This window comes from Danaus plexippus, chromosome 23 (genome assembly GCF_018135715.1).
Source record: "Danaus plexippus chromosome 23, MEX_DaPlex, whole genome shotgun sequence".
Lineage (NCBI taxonomy): Eukaryota > Metazoa > Arthropoda > Insecta > Lepidoptera > Nymphalidae > Danaus > Danaus plexippus.
The window spans coordinates 2210931-2234690 of NC_083551.1; the positions used below are offsets into that span (position 1 = coordinate 2210931).

Genomic DNA, 23760 nt, shown 5'->3' on the forward strand with positions numbered 1-23760 from the left:
GAACTGTGACATCTCCCGTCAGTTGTCAAAATATTACCGGCGCGGCGAGGTGTAAATTATAATACTGCTTCAGTATCATTTTTCTTTATTATTAATTTAACTATCCGTTAATTAAGATACGGAAAACGAAAATCACAAAGTTTCAATGGATTTTAAATCCTATTTGTTTTCATGGGCAGCGAAAAAATCGCTAATACCTACATTCGACATTCGGGCTACAGGTAGTTATTGTAAATAATGTTTACTTTTATCATTATCTTTTAAAGTTACTGTTAATCTTATCAATTATTCAGAACCCATAATGTATTTATTATTATTAACAAAAAATAAAATTGCGACATTTTACCATTCTGAAATCAAAATCTAATTTCATTATATTATTTTGTAAGGACCGAAACATCGTCAGCGGTTTCTTTGTGAGGTTCGTGTTGAAGGCCATACATATGTCGGTGCTGGGAACTCGGTAACAAAGAAGGAGGCTCAGAAAAATGCATCCCGTGATTTCATCAACTATCTCATTCGTTCTGGTGAGATTTCGCAACAGGATGTCCCCGAAGATCTCCAATCTCAGGTCTCCGAAGACACTGCCACTGGGTCGGCAGGAACACAACAGATCAAGCCTGTGTTTCAGGTACGCTTAACATAAATGTACTGTAGTTCAGACTATTTATATGAAAGAAACTAAACAGATGATTGAAGTTACTCAAATGTAATGTTTTTTATATTTTTCTAAAAAGGTTATTAGCTATTCAAAAATGCAGTGATTAAATATTTTTTCTTTTGTATTAATTTAATTTTCTTCTCTTTGAGTTGGGTACTGGCCCTGAAACGATGGGGCAGGCCTATCAAGCGTATGGCGGTGTAAATGAAAACTATACCTACATGGACCGCCTTCAGCAACAGAAGAATGTGGAAGATGCAGAGGATCTTGATGTGAATGCCGGTCTCCACGGCAACTGGACTATCGAAAATGCCAAGTCCAAACTGCACCAATTCATGCAGATCAATAAAATTGATGTCCCATATGTTTATAAAGCCGTCGGACCAGATCATACTAAGTGAGTAGTGTAAATATGTAGGTAATTAAAAACAAACATTGTCTCTGGTTATAGACAATGTCTGTTTACTTTATATATCAAAGTTTTTATCCATGACTTTGTATACCTTTTTGTCAAAATTGTATAAGTCATTGTATTCTTTCAAACATATAATTGAAAAGAGGCAGACTAAGAGAAAAGGTAATAATATTAAGTAATATATATAATGTGTATATGTTAGTTAGTTAGTTACTGTATATATGTTAGTCAACTCTCAAACTGCTGGACTGATTTGAATGATTTTTTTTGTATGCATTTAGGTGGTATCCCGGATAGTTTAGATTCACAACTCAGCCTGGCAGATGGCGCTGTAGTCAGGCTACTGTATGTATTGTTTTAACCCACTATACAGTCCCGGAGACGGAGCCATAAAATATTTTGCAGCATTTCAATATATATGACGGCGTATCAAGAAAATATCATATAACTACCTCATTTTAAGAAAATTATTTGATTATATTTCTTTTGTTTATATTTAAATGTGTTCGTTTATTTATGTGATTATATTTAGTTGATAAATATTACAAATGTAATTTTAAAAAGACACTCAATTTATTTTAATTTTGCTAAGAGCCGACGCTAACGTCAGTTAGATTGTCGAGTGGGGTTGCTAGTGGCGCCAACTTCGTAGCAGTCACCAAGGTATATAAATGGGAGCAGTCGCATTGTAAGGGCAGTGTTCACTTGGACACGGTGTTGGACGCACACTCGCCAATCCACGTGGCTCAAATTCATAATTGCTATTCTATAATAGTAAATTACTTTCGTGGTGTTAATCAAATAGTGCCAAGTGAAATAAAGTTATTGCAAAGTGTATTGCAGTTTTAATCATTGGATTGCAATATGAGTGGGTCACAAGACCCTAATGGGCTCGGCGCTCCGACATCAGAAGTTGGGATTCACCCGGATACGCACACGCGAAGTCGGAGTCCAATTCTCCAAACCGAACATGACAAATGGAGAAAACTTTGTCAACTACAACAGCGGAACATGACAAATGGAGAAAACTTTTTTAACTACAACAGCGTAACATTTTTGAGTTAGTAAATTACACGAAGGCGTCCAAAGATGATGGAACAAGAATCACCTTTCCTGAATTCAACTTCAACCCGGATAGAATCGATGCGGATGTGGAAGCGTGGTGCAACCGTAATGGGAAGTAAATTGATAATTTTAATAAGCGAAGCCTTGAGAGGGGCAGCATCAACATGGCTGGCGCCAAATTCCTATGAAAATGCAACGTGGCCCGAACTGAAGAATCTGTTCCTCGCTCGATTTGGCACTGCTGAAACACCAGCAGCTGCCGTTTCTAAAAATAATGAACAGCCGCGCAACTGATGGGGAGAATATTTCATCGTACGCATCCCGGATTTTTAATATTCTTATGAACCGTAGGAAAAATCTGACTACAGAACAAATTGCGACTATTGTTGCAATTTCATTTACCACAGAAAAAAAAGTTCACGAACAAAATTGCAACAGGAATCACTGTCTTTTGTCTACAAGAAAAGAACCTTGCCAGTGTCTGAAAGAAATTATTCATTGAGTGAAGCCCAAAAGCCAAGATTTTACCGTTCTTGCTACAACTGTGGAAAAACAGGACATCTAGCGAATAATTCTTCTGTAACAAATCGGGATCCTATCAATATCCTTCGATGCAGCGAGGAGGACCATCACAGAGGACTATCATATGTTACCGATGTGGATAACCAATACATATAGCACCCTCGTGTCCTACTAGATCTGGGATAACTTTTGAACACCCAGATCTGACCAAACAACGGGTAGATATCTGCACCATCAGTCCTGCTTCAGGGGACCTTTATAATCTGGGTGAGAGATTTCCTTTTTATTTATTTTTTGATTCCGGTGCTCAGTGCTAATATCTGTGCTAATATGAGAAAGCGTAGCAAACATTTTTTTTCTGGTAAACGATCTCATAATACTGTCGCTTTTGAAAGATATAGGTAAGAAAAGTTTAGTGTGTCATTTACAAATTTTGTCAACGTTATTGATTCAAACCCACAACATTGAGTTATTGTTTCACGTTGTTCCTGATCAGTCACTTCAAAATGATATTTTAGTAGGACGGGATCTTGTCACTTTAGGTTTTACAGTTGAAATATCACCTGAACGGCTAGTTATTAATAAAACTAAAGTAGCACTGTTCAACATCGTCCCTATAGATTAAGCATAGATGAACGAATAGTTATTAGGGATAATATTCGTGATCTCAATGCCGGTGTCATACGGGTCATATGTGTGTGTGTAATATGTGTCATAAGTTGTTTTCCTTTTTAATCCTGTGTTACTAGGCAAGAAAAGGATGGTACTGATAGACTCTGCGTTGATTATAGTGAACTTCATATTAATACAGTTTATGATAGATACCTATTGCCCCTAATTGGAGATCAAATACAACATTTGGTTGGTGCTAATTACTTTAAATTCCTATTCATCCCGAGTCTATTGAGCGTACTGCATTTGTAACACCAGATGGGCAGTATGAATATGTCACTATGCCTTTGGCCTTCGAAATGCACCATCTGTTTAACAACGCGCTATTAATAAAACCCTTGGTGAATTTTCTGAATCTTTTGCAGTTTGCTACATTTATGACATCATTATCCCGTCTGTCACAATTGGACAAGGTATTGAGAGACTTAAATTAGTCATAGACACTCTGACCAAAGCAGGATTTTCATTTAATCTCAAATAATGTGCCTTCTTGAAAAACAGAAGTTGATTACCTTGAATATCACGTTTCTTCTGGTCAAATAAGACCAAATCCTCGTAAGATTTTTGTTCTTACTCAATTACCTCCATCAAAAACTGCTACTCATCTTCGTCAATTTATAGGGTTAGCTTCTTATTTCCGGCAATTTATCCCAGGATTTTCTCAAATAATAGCCACACTTTACAGGATTACATCTAAAAGGGAGTTATTGATTGAAATCCTCAACTAGAGGAAATCCGTCAGAGAATCATTACCATTTAACCAAAAGACCTATATTGACTATTTTTGACCCTAATTTTCCGATCGAATTACATACAGACGCTAGTGTTCAGGGTTATGGGGCTATACTTATACAAAAAATTTATAACAAACCTCATGTCATTGAATATTACAGCAAAAGAACTTCTCCATGTGAATCAAAATATCATTCTTACGAATTAGAAACGTTAGCAGTTGTTAAGGCCATTAAACATCTCAAACATTACTTACAGAATCGAAAATTTTTAGTAGTTACAGATTGTAATGCAATTAAAGCTTCTAAGACAAAAATGGACCTTACACCACGTGTGCAACGTTGGTGGTGCTTTCTTCAAATCTTTGATTTCGATATAGAATAACGACCAGGTAAAAAAAAAAAAAAAGAAAATGGAGCATGTAGATCTTTTATCGCGTAATATTATTCCCAATAAAATTACAACAAAAATTAATCAGAAACAAATAAATTTTACTGAAATTTCGGAAAACTGGTTAATGCGGAACAACAAAAAGATTCGGAAATACTTGATTTAATTTCAAAACTTAACAACAATTCCCTAGATAAGGATATAGCAAAAACGTACGAGATGAGACACGGGGTTTTGCATAGAAAGAAACAATCGCAGTTTCTGGCTACCAATGGTACCTCGTGCTTTTCAGTTGGCAGTAATAAATAACATACATGAAAGTCTAATGCATTTAGGTTGAAAAAAAAAAAAAAAACTTTAGAAAAGGTATTCTGTCATTACTGGTTTCCTCATATGAATAAATATGTCAGGAAATTTGTGGATAATTGTATAACTTGCTAATTATCTAAATGTCATTCTGGCAAAATCCAAGCTGAATTGCATACCATCCCAAAGGTTGCATGTCCGTGACATACTATACACATAGATGCAACTGGAAAATTGACGGGTAAAAATGACTTGAAAGAGTATGTTTTCGTCTTAATAGACGCTTTCACAAAATATACGATCCTTTATCATGCCAAAAAAATTGATTCTCCTAATGCTATATAGGCATTAAAATACAGCGTTTCTTTACTTGGAGTTCCCAGTCGTATTATTGCCGATCAGGGTAGGTGCTTTGCAAGCAAAGACTTCAAAGAAGTTTGTGATTCGCACTGTATTAAACTTCATTTAATAGCCACAGGTACGAGTCGTTCCAATGGGCAAGTAGAAAGAGTATTGAGTACTCTTAAGAATATGCTTACTTCAATTGAAACTCAAAACCATAGGTCCTGGTAAGATGCCCTTCCCGAAGTCCAAATAGCTTTAAATTGTACTTTCTGTCATGTGACCAAGTCTAGTCCATTAGAAGTGTTGATATAGTCCATTAGAAGTGTTGATAGGGAAAACGGCGCGTCCATTAAATTTAATGATTCCAAACAGTGATAGAAATGATTCTGTAGATTTACCTTTGGTAAGAGAGCGGGCGGCCCAATCAATACTGACTCACGTTAATACTGATAAAGTAAAGTTTGATAAGACAAAAGTTAAAATTAAACATTTTAAAGTAGATGTTTAGGTCCTCTTAGAAAACCATAAACGCAATAAAACCAAATTAGACCCCAAATTTAAAGGTCTTTACCTGATAGCTCAACTTCTAAGCGGTGACAGGTATCTCCTGAAAGATTTAGATTCTAAGCGAACATATAAATATGCCCATGATCGCTTACGAGCCTTGCCCGAGTTTTATGTTCCACTCGAATTAGATCCTAATCTTATTGGATGCGCCGGTGACGGCAAAAGTATGTAATTGACTTTTATGTTTTGTGGTAAAATTCTATACTTTCTCTAATTATTAGAAATAAAGATCTGTGTGATTAATATCTTGACAAAGATCTGTGTGGTTTATATCTTGTCAAAGATCTGTGTGGTTTATATCTTGTCAAAGATCTGTGTGAATAATATCTTGACAAAGATCTGTGTGGTTTATATCTTGTCAAAGATCTGTGTGAATAATATCTTGACAAAGATCTGTGTGGTTTATATCTTGTCAAAGATCTGTGTGATTAATATCTTGACAAAGATCTGTGTGGTTTATATCTTGACAAAGATCTGTGTGGTTTATATCTTGTCAAAGATCTGTGTGATTAATATCTTGACAAAGATCTGTGTGGTATATATCTTGTCAAAGATCTGTGTGATTAATATCTTGACAAAGATCTGTGTGGTATATATCTTGTCAAAGATCTGTGTGATTAATATCTTGTCAAAGATCTGTGTGGTATATATCTTGTCAAAGATCTGTGTGATTAATATCTTGACAAAGATCTGTGTGGTATATATCTTGTCAAAGATCTATGTGATTAATATCTTGACAAAGATCTGTGTGGTTTATATCTTGTCAAAGATATCAATAGTAAGATGAGATATAATGTTGACAGTCTTTAAAAGGTTTATGATGGTTTCTGTCAGAATAGCCGAGCGTAACCAAATATCAAATTTCTTTATTTGATTTTAGATTCTGTTAGGACACACGAGGACGTGTGATGTTGCAGGATGGCCGTGACGGCGTATCAAGAAAATATCATATAACTACCTCATTTTAAGAAAATTATTTGATTATATTTCTTTTGTTTATATTTAAATGTGTTCGTTTATTTATGTGATTATATTTAGTTGATAAATATTACAAATGTAATTTTAAAAAGACACTCAATTTATTTTAATTTTGCTAAGAGCCGACGCTAACGTCAGTTAGATTGTCGAGTGGGGTTGCTAGTGGCGCCAACTTCGTAGCAGTCACCAAGGTATATAAATGGGAGCAGTCGCATTGTAAGGGCAGTGTTCACTTGGACACGGTGTTGGACGCACACTCGCCAATCCACGTGGCTCAAATTCATAATTGCTATTCTATAATAGTAAATTACTTTCGTGGTGTTAATCAAATAGTGCCAAGTGAAATAAAGTTATTGCAAAGTGTATTGCAGTTTTAATCATTGGATTGCAATATGAGTGGGTCACAAGACCCTAATGGGCTCGGCGCTCCGACATATACATGTGTGTGTCTGTTATTATGTTGCTTTTTTTTAACAATTGACTATTCTGAATGATTGAGCAGTCAATGGTTAAATTTTGACAAAAACAAAGAAGTGTGGCTGGACTTATAATGGTAAAACTCTCTCAGCTGGTATGGATGTGGAACTGAGAAATAAATTGTTCCTCATAAATTTTTATGAACTTTTTCGAATATGATATAAAAAGCAAAAAATTTAATTTAAGATCCTATCCATACCAGAGGACATACCGAAGGTGGATACAAGTTTTGTTGAAGCATAATTTGCAAAATGCTTGCAAAGTTTGCTTCGAATAAAAAATCCCAAAACTATATAAGACAGGATGCTATTTGGGCCAGTGACAATGACTGTGATATAAATATATAAATTTTTATCATTAAAATAATTTATCCTATAATATTTTATACATTGGCATTATAGCTGTGAGACATGTGTGATAGTTTTAATTGAAAGAAAAAAAAAACTCATGCCTTTTTTATTTATATAATATATTTATATCTTAAATAATGACTGACTTTGTCTCATATTGTTTTGGATACAGATGTTTACATTATTTGTCACACAAGTCGGCCACACTTCTATAATTTTGGCAAACAAAGGCTCAGACATTGACCAAGTAAGTATGTTTTTTTTGTCCCAATATTGAATTAGGTATTACAACATCACACTATCTTATACTTGCATGATAAATAAATCTTAATTGTGCTAAATTCCATAATTGTGTTTATTAACTAATCTTTTATTCTTTTAAATATGTTAATCGATTAATGTTTAAAAAAAAATAACATGTATTTTTTTTTAATCGTGTCTCATATATACAGCCAGGTATGTATGGAAATAAAACCTTTGTAATCAAAGTCTCTATCAAAAATACGATATTATTTGAAATCTAGGAGTTTCTGCTGCGAGAAGACTATATACGTGCACCAGCTCGGACGTAATGTGACAGGCCGTGAGACCGCATCGAACAAACAGACAGCGAGCAAATCCTGCGCTCTGTCGATAGTCCGGCAATTGTATCACCTCGGTGTGATTGAAGCCTTTAGCGGTACACTCAAAAAGGATAGGTAATTAGTTAACCTAGATACCCAATCTAGACTATTCGTTCTCTAGGCACTATGAAAGGTTTTAGGGTTTAAAGAAATTAGTATCTCTAGATTAATTGCTGCTTTTGGTAATTAATTATCAATCCAAACGTAATAGCAATTTCTGCTTCCTAATATTTTAGTTCAATTACATAACATCAGTTGAACGTTACTACTAGGTTACATTTGAGATTTTTTTTAATTTATTCTCTCATATAGGGAACTAAATATATTGACTGATGGCGTGAATTTTGTGTGTGTGATAAAATGTATTGCATCATCAGATCAGCCGAAAATGTTATGAAGCCCTACAAAGTGGTCATCAATCCCCAGTTAGAGGGGAAACTAGAAAATACCTTGAAAGGTGAACATTAAAAATTATAGTGTGTAATTTAATGGTATCTAAGATTTTCGCGATTTTTCATATAAATGAAACTAATATTTTTCAGATTATTTCGTTAATACTCCCGACGCTTCGGTCACTGCAGCGACCCTGATCACGGGCAGACGAGATAATAAAATACGCGTGATAATATTAGTTTCATTTAAGTGTGAATTTCCCTAAAGAACCGCTCAATATTGAAGGTAGTAAGTTAATGTTTGGCTCCTAGCCACCTACCTACCTTCAATATTTCCTGGTCTAAAGAATTTTCGGGCCTTCAAGGTTCGTCCTGCTAATGTATTAATGAATCCCCCAACCTAATATTTCTGATATCAAAAATCTTTCGCGTAAACCAGCAAATATTCTTCTCATTCTGCTCGTCTATACCAACTGGTAGTTATTAAATCATTTCCTAAATAAAAGTGAGAAAGGTCCAAAAATATTTCGTTTCCTTAGCTCTGAACATAGAGCCAGTTGATGTAGAGGCGAAGGTTGCGCAAGATGCTGGTTGTGGGGTGACATTATTACACGACGACATTGTGAAGGCTATGAAGGAAGTCAAACACGCGACATCCGGTGTGATCTCCTGGTCGCCGCCGCAAGCCAACTGGAACGCATGGACGGGATTTAATATTGGTTAGTAATTCCTGAGTATTTCTGTCTCTCTATTCAGAGAAATATGTGTTTTATATCTGTCTCATTAAAGTCCTTTTTTGTTTCACCCAATAGATGATTTCCTCAATATAACCACGTATATAAGTTCGTTGGGTTGAATCAGTAGTGATTTTTTTGTAGATTCTTTTGTTTATGATTTATGACAAAAATTCACATCGTTTTACGTAAATTCTCATTTGGAATTCAATATATGACTGTCTGCTAGGATATTTTTCTTATAAAATATATTTTTCTGTTATTGTTCTAGATGAGGGGCCGTTAGCCTCCGCGACTTTGGATAGCATTTCAAATGATTTGGAAAGGCTTCATCGTGATTTGTGTCAGAACAGTCAAATCTACCAGGTATGTGAGTTAGACAGGTAATTTTAGAATATATTTTTTATAAGCAAACTATGAAATTATATTTTTGTCAGGAGATCCTCAAGGAAAGGGAACAGTTGCCAGTGTATGGCATGAAACCGGATATAATGCAGGCGATTAATGACAACCCCGTGGTCATAATACGTGGCAACACTGGTTGTGGGAAAACTACTCAGGTGACTGATTATATTTATAAGATAGTATAAAATATAAGTCAAACAAAAAATATATATAGTAATTCTAATCAAAGTATAGGTTCGTACTGAATCTGAATAACAGTTAAGGTTGTGTGTAAAGGCTTTCCTGCTAGTATTTAAGGGATTAAAAATTTCCAAAATACATTTATATACATATATAATTGTTCTATATGTGGTATCCTTAGTCGTAACAGCTCCCTCTCACACACACACACGCACGCACACACTTATACATTCTAAAACCACAAATATTGAATCGTTATAAAATATCCCTCCTTATATCCCGTTGTATATTGTTAGGTGTAATTCCTTCTAGCAAGCAGATATGTAGTACCAAATATTCTGTTATCTTTAATAAAATACAAGAACAGTAGAGGTCCATCACCGCCCCTTGAGGAACACCGCTACGTATTGTGAACAGATTCAAATAAATAATCCTCTAAAAATACCTTTCACTTACATTGATCACATATAATTTACAACTGAGGAAGAAATTACTGAGAATTACATTAAATAGTAGTTCATCTCAAAATATTTTATGATTGATCAAATCAAACGCTGCACTAAAAACGGTGCGCACATCAATCCTCGCTTGTTTGAATTATTCCTCGTTCTCATAAAATGTACGTAAAAAGTGACTAAATAAATATTCGAATAAAATATATCGTTTATATGAAACTTATTTTTTTTTTATATCTACCCTCATTTACAATGTTATGTTACAGGTCTGCCAGTACATTCTGGACGATTACATAGCCAGCGGTTCTGGTTCGTACGCTAACATTTGCGTGACGCAGCCAAGGAGGATATCGGCGGTGAGCGTCGCCGAGAGGGTGGCGGCGGAGCGCTGCGACGAGCTGGGGAACAGCGTGGGGTGAGCGATACAGACATCACGCGTATACACGCTCCGACGTCATAGGGCTGGTTAAATTAATTTTATAATATATATGTATAAGAATTTCGAAATAGACCAGCAGCCAATAAATAAAAAAAAAAAGACGTATATATAAGATTATTTATAGCAATGAATTAAATGGAACTGTTGAAGGTAGTCTAAGAAAATATTTAGAGTAATTAAAATCTTCATAGAAAAATCCTTCTCTATTAAAATTAACTAAGTTAATAATAATACTCTTTCAGTTACTCTGTCCGCTTCGAGTCGGTGATGCCCCGTCCGTACGGCTCCATACTGTTCTGCACTGTAGGAGTTCTGTTGAGGAGATTGGAGGGGGGCCTGCGGGGAGTTAGCCACGTGCTAGTCGACGAGGTGTACCAATGATTACTTTAAATTCAAACCTTGATTTTTTTTACCTTATTTTGCTCCAATGATGTAACTATCAGTATATTATAATATTGATATATTATTAAAGTTGACAGACATATTTTTTCTGTTATAAAATTTAAAAATTAGTAGTTGGATTTTATTTTCTCAGACATTGTTAAAATGAAGACGAAAGTTTAATATTTTTCTATAATTAATATAATCTGTTTATAGCGTTCATTGATTGATTGATTATTCGTAATAATTTAAGTGATAAATAGAATTTATATATAAACTTTTACAGTATAACAATACATAATATATAATGCACAATCCTAGAATGGAATGCATTCAATCTATATATCTCTCTCTCTCTCCCCCCAACTAATTCTATCTCTCTCCCTCAGGTGCATGAAAGAGACGCAGAAACAGACTTCGCCCTCATCCTCCTACGTGACATGGCCCACACGTATCCCGATCTACGTGTTATACTTATGTCAGCTACGGTCGATACTTCGCTTTTTGTTGAATATTTCGGCAATTGTCCCGTTATAGAGGTAATGCTAAAGATTTTTTATATAAACTTATGTAAAAAAAATATATAATTTTTCATACTGAAAGTACCAAAAAATATAGTCATATATTTTTTGCCTGCTAGTGAAGAAATTCAACTTATATAATCAGTAATATCTATATTTTTATATATGTACATAGATAATGTATGTCTGTTATACATATAGGACGTATTTAAGTATTAAATGCTAATAAATGTGCATTTCTTATGAGTGATATAAATTATTAGCGTGCACTTTCCAGGTGCCCGGTCGTAGTTATCCAGTGAAGCAATATTTTCTGGAAGATTGTATCGAATTGACCAAATTTAATCCCCCCCCGGATGCTAGGAAACGGAAGTTGTCATCTAAGAAGCCTGGCGAGGACGACGACGATGAAGGTTTAGAAGGTTACCACGAGTTTGAATCGCCACACTCAATACGGAGCGTTTCATGACACTCACTCATTAATCTTCTCACATGATAGTATTGACGTAGGTTTACGAGCGAAAACCGTAAACGCTCCGTATGTAGTGTGACAATGCAAACTTGTGCTAAAGTTATAAAGACTAATATAATGGTAAAAATTATTTTTTTTTTTTATCTGTCACAATAAATATTTTCCATCATGATTATTATACACACGTATTCCGAATCGGTTGTAAAAAATTTAATGGGATAAATAGTTTCTGTTAAATACAAACATATGTTTAGGGTTACGTATACGTGTAATGTCACACAACACACGCACACACACACACACGCACACACACACAATATATGTGTAGGTTATATTAATAATTATTCCCAATGGATATGGCAAAACATTTTCATTATAAACATCATTTCTCGTTAAAAATATCCTCTGAATATCTCTCTTATCATCGCAGGTTTCGGAGTCGACGACGAGGAGGACTTGAACAAAAACAACGAACTCAGCCCGGCGGAGTACTCGCGACACACTATAGACGCCATGTCTAAATTGTCAGAAAAAGATGTTTGTATTGCATTATTTTATTACTTAAAAAATTTTAATTAACAATAGACAATTACAATAAATCCATATCTATGAATATTTTGATTATATATATATATATATATATATATATAATATTTTCAGTTGAGTTTCGAGCTGATCGAGGCGATACTGACCTACATCAGCAGTCAGGATGTAGAGGGCGCTGTGCTTATATTCTTGCCGGGCTGGAATCTAATATTCGCGTTGATGAAGCATTTGATGAAGAACAGCGTGTTCGGTGATCCCCAGAAATGTTTAATCCTGCCACTACACAGTCAGATACCGCGGGAGGAGCAGAGGAAAGTGTTTGTAGCCCCCCCGCCCGGGGTGATGAAGGTAGTTACATATTCAATGACATTAAGCTTGTTTTAGTATTTCGAATACGATGGCATCATTACGTTCACGTTGACGTTAGTTGTTACGGAAACTTGTGGTAAGATTAAATTATATATAAACGTAATGTTTTTTTCATAGTTAGTTTCTTAACGATATATATGCATCTTAATTATGTTCTATAGCCGTACTAAAATATAAAAATAATTTTCATTATATATATATATTTAGGTTTCTAACAAAATCATTAAAAAATATAGTTGTCTTATAAAACTTTAACTAGAACAAACTTATTATTATCTTAAACCAAAACTCGTTAAATAAGTTAAATTCAATTTACAAAGACACAAGACACGTCGACGAAATACTTTCCCGCGTAAAAGTTAGCCAACCAGATGTTAGCGCTGTAACGTCACTTCGGGTGCGTTCGGGAATTTGAAGGTTCGGTTCAAATTAAATGTGTGTTCAAATTAAATATATATATATATGTATGTATAATTCCAGGTTATAGTATCAACGAACATAGCCGAGACGTCAATAACTATCAACGACGTGGTCTACGTCATAGACTCGTGTAAGGCGAAAATGAAGCTATTCACTTCACACAACAACATGACGTCATACGCCACGGTCTGGGCGAGCAGGAGTAATATAGAACAGGTATTACGTAATAATTACAGAGGCAATATAATTGAGGGTAGTTCGATAGAATTGTTGTATTTTAAACGGTTTCGTGCGAAGCGAAGTCACAGTATCATGTTGTATTTAACCTCCAGCGGTCAGGTCGGGCGGGTCGAGTCCGGGCCGGTGTTTGTTTCACTCTGTGTTCCAAACGACGATTTTCGCGTCTCGACCAACATCAGACAGCCGAAATGTTCAGGACGCCATTACACGAACTCGCTCTAAGGTAAATATTATATATATATATATATATAGATAACATAATTTTTAAAACTACATAATGCTTATCACTTTAAAAATTTTTTTGGGATTATGTCAAGTGTCAAGACAAAAATAGATTATGTGTACTAACACGTCTGACAGTGATCACGGTTGCAGCAAAGTAACCGAGACGTCGGCTGTATGTAGTTTTAAAATTAAAAAAATAACATGTTATCAGTTATTCGAACAATATTAGTTTAATTTAAACGACTAATACGTTGTTTTATATATATTTCAGTATCAAATTACTTCGCCTGGGTAACATCGGTCACTTCCTGTCCAAGGCGCCGGAGCCACCGCCCCTAGACGCGGTCATAGAGGCGGAGGCCCTACTCCGAGAACTCGGCTGTTTGGACTCCAAAGACAATATCACTCCACTAGGGACCATACTCGCGAAACTACCCATAGGTGGGCTTTTCTGTATACTAAGGCCTTACAAAGTTAATTGTCTCTGATACTTGGTGTAGAGATAAGTTTTTGACCAGAGACATTCCAAAATTTTGCAGTAATTATTACTATATATACAATTATCGTCTGCCTATCGGTGCCCACTGTTGGGTACAGGCCTCTTCTCACACGGAGAAGTCATTAGAGCATTAATCACCACGCTTGCTCAAGACGGGTTGGCGATTTCAAACTTATAATTTGAAATTATTAGTTTTTCTTCCCCATGTGTCGAAGTGTCTAAAATCTATATACTCTTCAAAAGTACACAATTCAGATAAAATCACACTGGTGCTTGCCAGGTTTCGTATATAAAAAAGCCTGCTTAAAGAAGTAGGCTTTTTATATCATTTCACAATAATTGCTGCTTCCGTTGATATCCTGAACTTGTTACTCTTGTGTATATCTTTATTTTTTTCAACTAAAGTTTAAATAATATTATATATCAGAACCTCGTCTCGGTAAGATGATGGTGCTGGGTTTCGTGCTGGGTGTGGGTGACGCCCTTACCACGATGGCGGCTAACTCGACAACCTTCCCCGAGATTTTCGTGGTAGAGGGTCGGAGGCGGTTGTCGGGACAACAGAGAGCGCTCGCCGGGCACAGAAGCTCGGATCATATAGCTATGTTGAATGCCTTCCAGGTATTATATATATGTATATATATATATATATAGGAATTTCGTTCCTATATATATGTAATAAGAGAAACAATTGCCAAGTTGTTGCTCTGTAAAGAGAAATTTATTTTACAGAAAACGTGTCACAAATCATCTACCATACACTTTTTAATAAACTTAACATATTTTAAAGAAATACAATGTAAATACTAACCTGTAAAGAGAAACAACATTAAATGCTATTGCTTCAAACAATCTTATTTATTTATAGTTTCTTATTAGTTAACTTATTAGTAAGTAATTAATTAAGTGCAATCTCCATATTAGACAATCCAGCAAAAAACCTGCCTTTGCCGTCACCACAGATAATATATGGAGAATGCGCGGTAAATTTAAATGACGAACCAAAGAGTTTCATTTACATATATATATATATATATATATATATATATATATATATAGGAATTTCGTTCGATTTTTCAATAAGAAAATAACTATGACATTCTAAAAATCGATAATGATATTTTAATTAAAATGAACAAATATAAAAACTAAATTGAGGAACAAAATAACGAAATGCAAACACCAGTACAACAAATAAACTACTTACAGAGTAATATCCTATACGTAAACATACAACTGATTGCTGAACAAAGTTAACACTTTATAGCCTCGAGCGATGTCACCTCGACGACAGACAACCGAAAAGTTATCTGGCGTCCCCTTCGTGTAATATCGAAATTTATTTTATACAACAAGTGTATATATTTATATATTATAGATGTGGGAAGGGGAGAGATCTAAGGGGGAGGATGCGGAAATTGCGTGGTGTGAGTGGAAGGGACTCCAACAAACAACCTTGAGGGTCACCTGTGAGGCTAAATATCAGTTAATAAGTAAGCAACGAAACTTATAAATAAAATTAAAATTTATAAAAAATACACACATTTCATACTAATGTATGTGACTTGTTGGATTTAATTTTAATACAGAATATATAAAATTAAAAAAAAAAAATTATAAGAATATAAATTAAAATTACGTCTAACATTTTCAGATATTCTCACGACGTCAGTCGGTTTTCCCGAGGAATGTTGTCCACCGAGGAGGTGGCTTCCCAACGTATCAGATCCTGAACTGGACCTGGTTATAGCACTGCTTTGTATGGGACTATACCCTAATGTATGTTTGCATCAAGGGAAACGGAAGGTGAGATATATTATACTCCCATACCAGAAACTATTAATCATTAGAGGTTTTTGATGAATATATGTGATTTTATATATATATACTCTGTTTTGATAGTTATTAATTTATCTTCATCCTATCAACTGTTACATAATTTTATGAAATATTCGAGTACACTTATATCCAGAGGGTGTCCTACTAAGTATTTTTCCGATATTTAGCCTTGGGCATACGGGTACGCGACCCCGGATCCTCGAGCCACCACTTTCATACCTCTATCCTCAGTCCATGAAGGTGGTGTCCTGTACCTCCCCTCATTCCCCTTCCTAACCTCTTTCCCCCCTTCTCTATCTTTTCCTTTCCTGGTTTTACCCGTAAAACGGGGTTTTGGAGGTCAGACGGCAGTCGCTCCGTTAAAACCACTCCCGCCACTCTTATGGTTGCAAAAGTTTATGGACTGGGTACGGCTAGGGCGTCGCCGATAAACGACGCGCAGGCACATCGCCCTACACCTGCGATAAGTGGGCAAGGGCTACCGTGTCAAGTACGGGCACGGCTAAAGACGTTAGTACCCCAAAGGAAACTCCGCTTTGCAACGTGGAATATTGGCTCTCTAACCGGACGATGCAGAGAACTCGCAGATGTACTCATGAGACGTCGGGTCCAGTGTGCGTTCCTCCAGGAAACTCGCTGGAAGGGCAATAAGTCTCGGAACATCGGACAGGGTTACCGGCTGATATACACTGGGTCGCCTTCGGGTAAAGCTGGTGTAGCGGTAGTGCTATCTGAAGAGCTTCGGAATGATCTTCTTGAAGTCGATCGTCGCTGCGACCGCCTGATGCGGGTGCGGGTACTGATCGAGGGAGTGATTACTAACTTGATCAGTGCTTATACTCCTCAGGCTGGATGTAGCGGGTCCGAAAAAGAGTCATTCTGGGAGCAATTTGAAGAGGTTCTACGTGCTATACCAGCTGCTGAAGTAATCATAGTTGGGGGGGACTTAAATGGCCACGTAGGTAGGGCTGCGGAAACGTTTGATCGTGTACACGGTGGTTTTGGTTATGGTCGCCGCAATGCAGAGGGAGAAAATATTCTCAGAACCTGTATTGCGTCTGACTTAGCCGTCGTGAACACGTTCTTCCAAAAGACTCCACAGCACCTTATCACGTATAAGAGCAGGTCCCACTCAACCCAAATAGATTATCTGCTGACCAGACGGTGTCATATCGGCAAGGTGACTAACTGTAAAGTCATTCCTGGTGAAAGCCTGACAGCCCAACATCGACTTCTTGTCATGGACTATGTCGTTACCCCGAAAAAGAAAGTGGCCGAGAAACGTAAGCCTCGCATCAGGTGGTGGTTGCTGAATGGAACGATGCAGACCAGCTTTCGGGCAGAGGTTGAGAGTCAAAATCTGTCGACTAATACCGAAACTGCTCAGGAAGTTTGGGATCGAGCCCAGTCAGCAATTATCACAGCAGGTAAACGAGTTCTAGGCCTTTCTAAGGGAGGACGGGTCATTGACAAGGAGACATGGTGGTGGAATGACGAAGTGCAGGAGTTGATTCGTGAAAAGAAGACTGCCTTTAAGAAGTGGCAGCAATCAAACTCTCCTGAAGACAGACTAGAGTACATAGCAGCGAAACGTGCCAGTAAAAGGGCTGTTACCAGAGCCCGCAGTGATAGGTTATCACCATTATATGATACACTTGAAACTGCGGAGGGGCAGAAGCTCATTTACAAATTGGCACGAGCTCGGGATAAGGCGACGCAAGATATCGCAAAATGTCTTAGCGTCAAAGATTCCCAAGGCACGTTGCTGTGTAATCATGCCTCTGTGAAGGAGAGATGGAGATGCTACTTCAAGGAGTTGCTAAATACTCAACACCCGTGCAGTCTTCCAACCGAAATACCTCCTAATCTTGGACTTATTGCCCCGATAACACCTGACGAAACTCGGAATTGTCTTCGACGCATGAAGAATCGGAAAGCGGTGGGACCTGACGATATTCCGATCGAAGCGTGGAAATCATTGGGCTCTCTTGGTGTGCTCATACTGACGGACCTTTTTAACCGCGTCTTGAACACTGGGACTATGCCACATCAGTGGCGTTATAGTTACATTACCCCTATATACAAAGGCAGGGGCAGTGTTCAAGATTGTGGTAGTTATAGGGGCGTTAAGATCATGAGTCATACACGAAGCTCTTTGAGCGTATGATCGACCTCAGGCTCCGCCGAGAGTGTACTGTCTCGGAATGTCAATATGGATTTCAGCCAGGATCGGGCACCTTGGACGCCATTTTTGCCATCAGAACTCTGATGGAGGCATACAGGGAAAAAAGGAGAGCTCTGCATGTCGCATTCCTAGATCTGCAGAAGGCCTTTGACTGCGTGCCTCGTCAATGTATCTGGTGGGCATTGCGATTCAAAGGGATCCCTGAGGCCTATATTGACATCATCAAAGACATGTACCGCGATTCCGTTTCAATGGTTAGGACTGCTGTTGGCGATACAAAACCCTTTCCGATCTCAGTAGGGGTTCACCAAGGCTCGGCTCTTAGCCCCTTCTTATTCAATGTAGTGCTGGACACTGTCTTGGCTAACATCCAGGACCAGCCTCCATGGCTGATGATGTATGCCGATGACATAGCGCTCATTGATGAGAGCAGGTTGACGGTAGAGCGAAGAGTGAACCTCTGGAAGGGTACGCTTGAGAACGGTGGTCTTAAACTAAATGTGACGAAGACCGAGTACATGGCTTGCGGAAGCCCGGACTCTTGCACTATCCATATAGGACCTGAACCAGCCGTTAAGTTGGAAAAGTTCAGGTACCTTGGATCTATTCTGCATGAGTCCGGAGGCATCGATCACGATGTCCAAGCCCGGATCAGCGCTGCTTGGGCGAAATGGCGTGAGGTTACAGGTGTGGTCTGCGACCGCAGAATACCGCCCAAGCTCAAAGGACTAATATACAAGAGCATAATCCGACCGGTTCTCTTATATGGAAGCGAATGTTGGCCAACACTGTCCAGGCACACTCAGGAGCTTCACGTCACGGAGATGAAGATGCTGAGGTGGATGTGTGGCGTAACGCGGGCTGACCGTATACGTAACACATTTATCCGAGGTAGTCTTGGAGTCCGAGACGTAGCGGATAAGCTTCAAGAGAGTCGCCTGAGATGGTATGGCCACGTTGCACGCCGGCCTGAGAACTACGTCGGAAAAATTTGCCTTGATATGTCGGTCCCTGGAGCAAGACCCCCAGGACGCCCAAGAAAGCGATGGCTGGACACCGTGAAGCAGGATATGAGAGCCAATGGACTTACCACCGCGGATGCTAAAGACCGTGCAAAGTGGAGGAGTTTGAGCAGGAAGGCAGACCCTGGCTAATGCTGGGATAATTGCCAGGAAGAAGAAGATTCGAGTACACTTATACATTATTTTAATTGTTTTGTGACTTGCTTCTGGATAGAAAATAAGGAACGCAAAAAAAAAATTCATTGTCATTTTAAAATTTACTAAGTAATTATTAGTTATAGACCTTATATTTCACACCAGGTATTAACAACAGAGGGTAAGCCGGCCTTGATTCATAAGACATCAGTTAATTGCAGCAATCAAGAACAATGTTTCCAGTCTCCGTTGTTTGTGTTCGGTGAAAAGGTTAGTATTTAGCTGTGTACACAAAATATAATATACCTTTGATATTACATGTGTTATTCAGTAATAAATAAAGAAAGTTACTTTATTAATATATTTAAATACTCATAGCTCCATAACACACACACTATGTATTGTTTCAACACAGAGTAAAAAGAGGAGTTACGGCCAGAAACTAGTACTATTAATGTATGGAGGGATTTTAATAAAATATCCAATATTGCATTAATATACTATATTTCAAGGTTCGTACTCGCGCGATTAGCTGTAAACAGACCACCATGGTGGCGCCACTGCATCTGCTGTTATTCGCCAGCAGGAAGGTTGAATGGGTGAGTAACAATATATGTTAATGTTATTATATATTATTTAATATATATATATATATATATATATATATTAAATTTTGTCATATATTTCCACATAATCTTTAAATCTTTTAAATGTTTTTCATATAATTATTTATATGAAGGAATGAATATTGAAAAGTTTGACTTAATAAATTAATATACTTATAAAATTATTGTATGTCTTGCTTTTTTTAAACAGCTATTGTGATGTAAGTTAAAAGTTAAGTAAAGTTAAATTTTGATATATGCTGTGCTATGTTTAGTGATTTTTTTAAGGACATAACTATAGTTGAAACAATGTTGATATGTTATATATAATAAATGTAATTTTTTCTAACATCCAGATAGACAACATGGTCCGTTTAGATAATTGGTTGAATTTGGAGATGTCACCTCGCACGGCAACCCTGGTGACGTCACTCCGACCAGCCATCGAACGCATCGTGGAGAGAGCGGCAGCGAAACCGGATGCAGCATTACAATTCTCACCTCAAGAAATACAGGTACATATATATAATGAAATAAAATTTTGGTTGTAAGTAGACTTCCATCAAATAGTTGTTGCGAGTTTATTTTAAATTAATAAGTATATTTAGTACATAAAAAGATTATTTTTCTGTAGGAGACGTTTTAGATTTTAAGTAGAGAGAGGAGCTGGGACGGTAGAGGTGAACGTTTAACGCGCGTTAGACAGGAGCCCTTTAAACCTACACCTGGGTCGCAAGTCCCAGTCACCGTTGAAGCTCCTCTCCCTGCAACAATGGACCCGGCGCCCGCACGGTGAATCCATTAAATCCTGAAAAGTTTCATCTCTAATATGAAAATTAAATATTTTCAGGTAATAGATTGTTTAAAAGAACTGTGCGTCATGGATGCTGGCGACTATAATATTCAGCGACAGACCCCGACAGTAGCTTACAGACCTAACGAATACAAGAGAGGGCATACAAGAGGATGGGGCACTAATGCACCAAGAGGCTCTACAGGTTTTCATGCAGGTTTCAGCAACCAGCCAAGTGGTTTTGGTAATGTAGGTTTTAGAGGTCAGCGCAGAGGATTTTCAAACCATGGGATCGGATATGGAAACCAGGGAGAGGGCTTCGGAAATCAGAGAGGTTTCGGCAACCAAAATAGACCTCGTTTTGAAGGCAGTTTCAGAGGTAGAGGTTTTTACGGCAACACTGATGATAGATATGATTCTATAAGAGGAAGAGGTTACGGCCAAAGAGGTTTTAGAGGCAGAGGGAGATGGTGATTCAGTTAAAAATATAAATTTAATAAAAAAGAAAGTCTTGACTAAACAATTTGTTTTATTAATCTCGATTATTAACAAATCTCGTGATCAAATTTAAATACACTGCAACACAGTCCAACGAGATCACTCGAGAGGACTTTGGACTACGATTAGGATGAAATCTTTATCTGGCGCTACCATTACTTCGCTCTTCTTGCTTCTTATACGCAGGAATGTCAAATCGTTTGTTGGATCCAAATCCCTTACGACGGACTTGGCTTTGTCGACCAAAGCACTCATCAAACCGGCGTACTGCACTGATACGTGATTGTCTAAAGTGGTTTTTATTGGTATTCCTTCTCCGTTCACAACGATTACACCCAGAACCCCTTTATGCGTTGAGAGTTTACGGACAGTTTCCTCAGCCTCATTAGCCATGACTTAAAATTTGTTGTAAATGACAGTTGTTTTTTTTTTAAATATGTCGCTTCATAGTTTGTTGTTATAGGTTAAGTTAGCAATGAGGTTTTAGTTCATAATCATTTTTTTTATGGGAAAATTGTATTTGAGATCATAGAGACGTAAAACTAGTTTTTAGTTTTTAATTGGTTGTTTAAAAAAATCATACAAAAAATATGAATCACTAAAAAAATAAGATATTCAATAAAAATTGTTTTGAATTTAATTCAGGAAAACTTTTAAAAACAGTCAAAGTACCGGTTTTATAAAATAAAAATAACAAAATTATACAATATATATAAAAGAATCTTTTTAATAAAAAGCACATTATGATTGTATTATGTAAATATCTTGCAGTCTATAACAGTAGAGATTTAAGGTAGACTTGATTACTATCATTTAAACTTCTTTATTGGTTTCAAATTGCAAGTACAAGGGCATTCTGCCACTCCTAAGTTTTTCTCTCTTATGCACTTTCAATTGATGTTTCATCATTTGTTTTCTGTAACCGAAAGCTTTTCCGCACACATTACACAAATGATCCTTGATACCTGTATGATCAACTTTGAAGTGCAAGTCGAGATCTCGTTTGGTATAAAACCCTCGTCCGCACGCCTCACACTTGAAGTCATGGTCGCCTTTGTGAGTCAACATATGTTTATTCAGATTGCTCTTATTGACAAACCGAGACGAGCATTCTGAACATTGGTATGGCTTCTCGCCGGTGTGAGACCTCATATGCATTTTTAGGGACTCCCTAAATCTACCTCTGTAGGGACATAATCCACATTTGAATGGTAGGTTATGGAAATGTGTCATTCTGTGCCGATTAAATTGTCCTTGAATAACAAATTTCTTCCCACAAATATCACACATATAGGGAGTTTCTAAATTGTGTAACGACATGTGTCTTTTAAAATATAATGTTGCATATGATCTGTTACAAATTGAACATGTTTGTCTCATATTCTCATGTTCTTCGGACAATCTGTGTTCACTCAACTGTTCAAATGTATCAAAATTTAAATCACATTTTTTACAGTGGTAATTCTCGTGGCTTTTTAACGCATTTTCAATTTCAAAATCATTGTAGCTATCATTTGTATGTAGCAAGGTTTCTGCAACATCTGAATTATCAATGGGCTGCTTTAATAGTTCATCAGATTTTTGGGCTGTTTTTCTCAGTAATATAGCGCCTTGGAGCAGATTATGACATGAGTGACAAAGAAATTTGGGACATTTATCATTAATACTCACTTCTATGCCGCCAAATGTCGATAATGCTTCAGAAATATCATTCGAATCAGCATTACCAAATATTAATATATTGCCTGGTTTTAAACATACTCTGCAGGTCGGTTCCAACTCATCAAAGTCGTTGATTTCTTTTTTAATGATTGACTTTTCAGATTCAGGTGGGTCTTTGTGTTCGGTTATATTCCCATTACCTAAAGCTCGCTTCTTTTTATGCATTTTGCAATGTAACATTTTCAATAGCATTAAATGTCCAACCATTGTGCCCTCTTATTATATTAAATTATTCTTTTTTGGTAATATTTAGCTAATATTTTGATAATCAGTAAGGAACACCAGTTCAATAACAATAAACAAACAATTTGTGACATAACTTAACTGTCATTTATTTTAACAGTTAATTTATTATTTCTTAAACAAGTCCATAAATAGGAAAATATTAATTTATTGTATTTTAATTTAACAAGCTATTTCACTTTATTAGTTACAAAAAATATATAGTTTTTATTATTATCTTGTCTTTTGAGTATTGTATTATAGCGTATTATTACTGGTTAGTAAATACATTTATTTATATGGAGAAAGAGGTATACAATTAATTTCTTTTGGTTTTTGGACGGTTTTTATAAACATA

General features: G+C 36.6%; 3 protein-coding genes across 7 annotated transcripts; 1 reads left to right on the plus strand and 2 right to left on the minus strand.

The window, feature by feature from the left end:
• Positions 1 to 21: 21 nt before the first annotated feature.
• On the plus strand, positions 22 to 21483 carry LOC116774640 (dosage compensation regulator). 5 transcript variants are annotated; one of them, XM_061524124.1, is made up of 24 exons: positions 22 to 221; positions 390 to 631; positions 811 to 1058; positions 8005 to 8178; positions 8481 to 8560; positions 9035 to 9214; positions 9501 to 9595; positions 9667 to 9789; positions 10536 to 10684; positions 10951 to 11077; positions 11479 to 11628; positions 11888 to 12032; positions 12513 to 12619; positions 12743 to 12976; positions 13478 to 13633; positions 13750 to 13880; positions 14154 to 14323; positions 14809 to 15002; positions 15760 to 15874; positions 16036 to 16187; positions 19728 to 19832; positions 20075 to 20161; positions 20524 to 20682; positions 21018 to 21483. In XM_061524124.1, exons 1-24 carry the CDS (start codon positions 146 to 148, stop codon positions 21432 to 21434), a joined length of 3816 nt encoding a protein of 1271 aa, XP_061380108.1. In that variant the 5' UTR covers positions 22 to 145; the 3' UTR covers positions 21435 to 21483. The 5 variants fall into 5 exon arrangements, with proteins under 5 accessions (XP_061380108.1, XP_061380109.1, XP_061380112.1 ...); XM_061524125.1 differs by having other exon boundaries at positions 11888 to 12023; XM_061524128.1 differs by lacking the exons at positions 22 to 221; positions 390 to 631 and adding an exon at positions 7653 to 7727 and having other exon boundaries at positions 935 to 1058.
• On the minus strand, positions 21472 to 21852 carry LOC116774642 (dynein light chain roadblock-type 2-like). Its single transcript, XM_032667341.2, has one exon. It carries the CDS (start codon positions 21849 to 21851, stop codon positions 21558 to 21560), a length of 294 nt encoding a protein of 97 aa, XP_032523232.1. The 5' UTR covers position 21852; the 3' UTR covers positions 21472 to 21557.
• On the minus strand, positions 21818 to 23504 carry LOC116774903 (gastrula zinc finger protein XlCGF17.1-like). The gene has a single exon (XM_032667683.2). It carries the CDS (start codon positions 23385 to 23387, stop codon positions 22272 to 22274), a length of 1116 nt encoding a protein of 371 aa, XP_032523574.2. The 5' UTR covers positions 23388 to 23504; the 3' UTR covers positions 21818 to 22271.
• Positions 23505 to 23760: the final 256 nt, after the last annotated feature.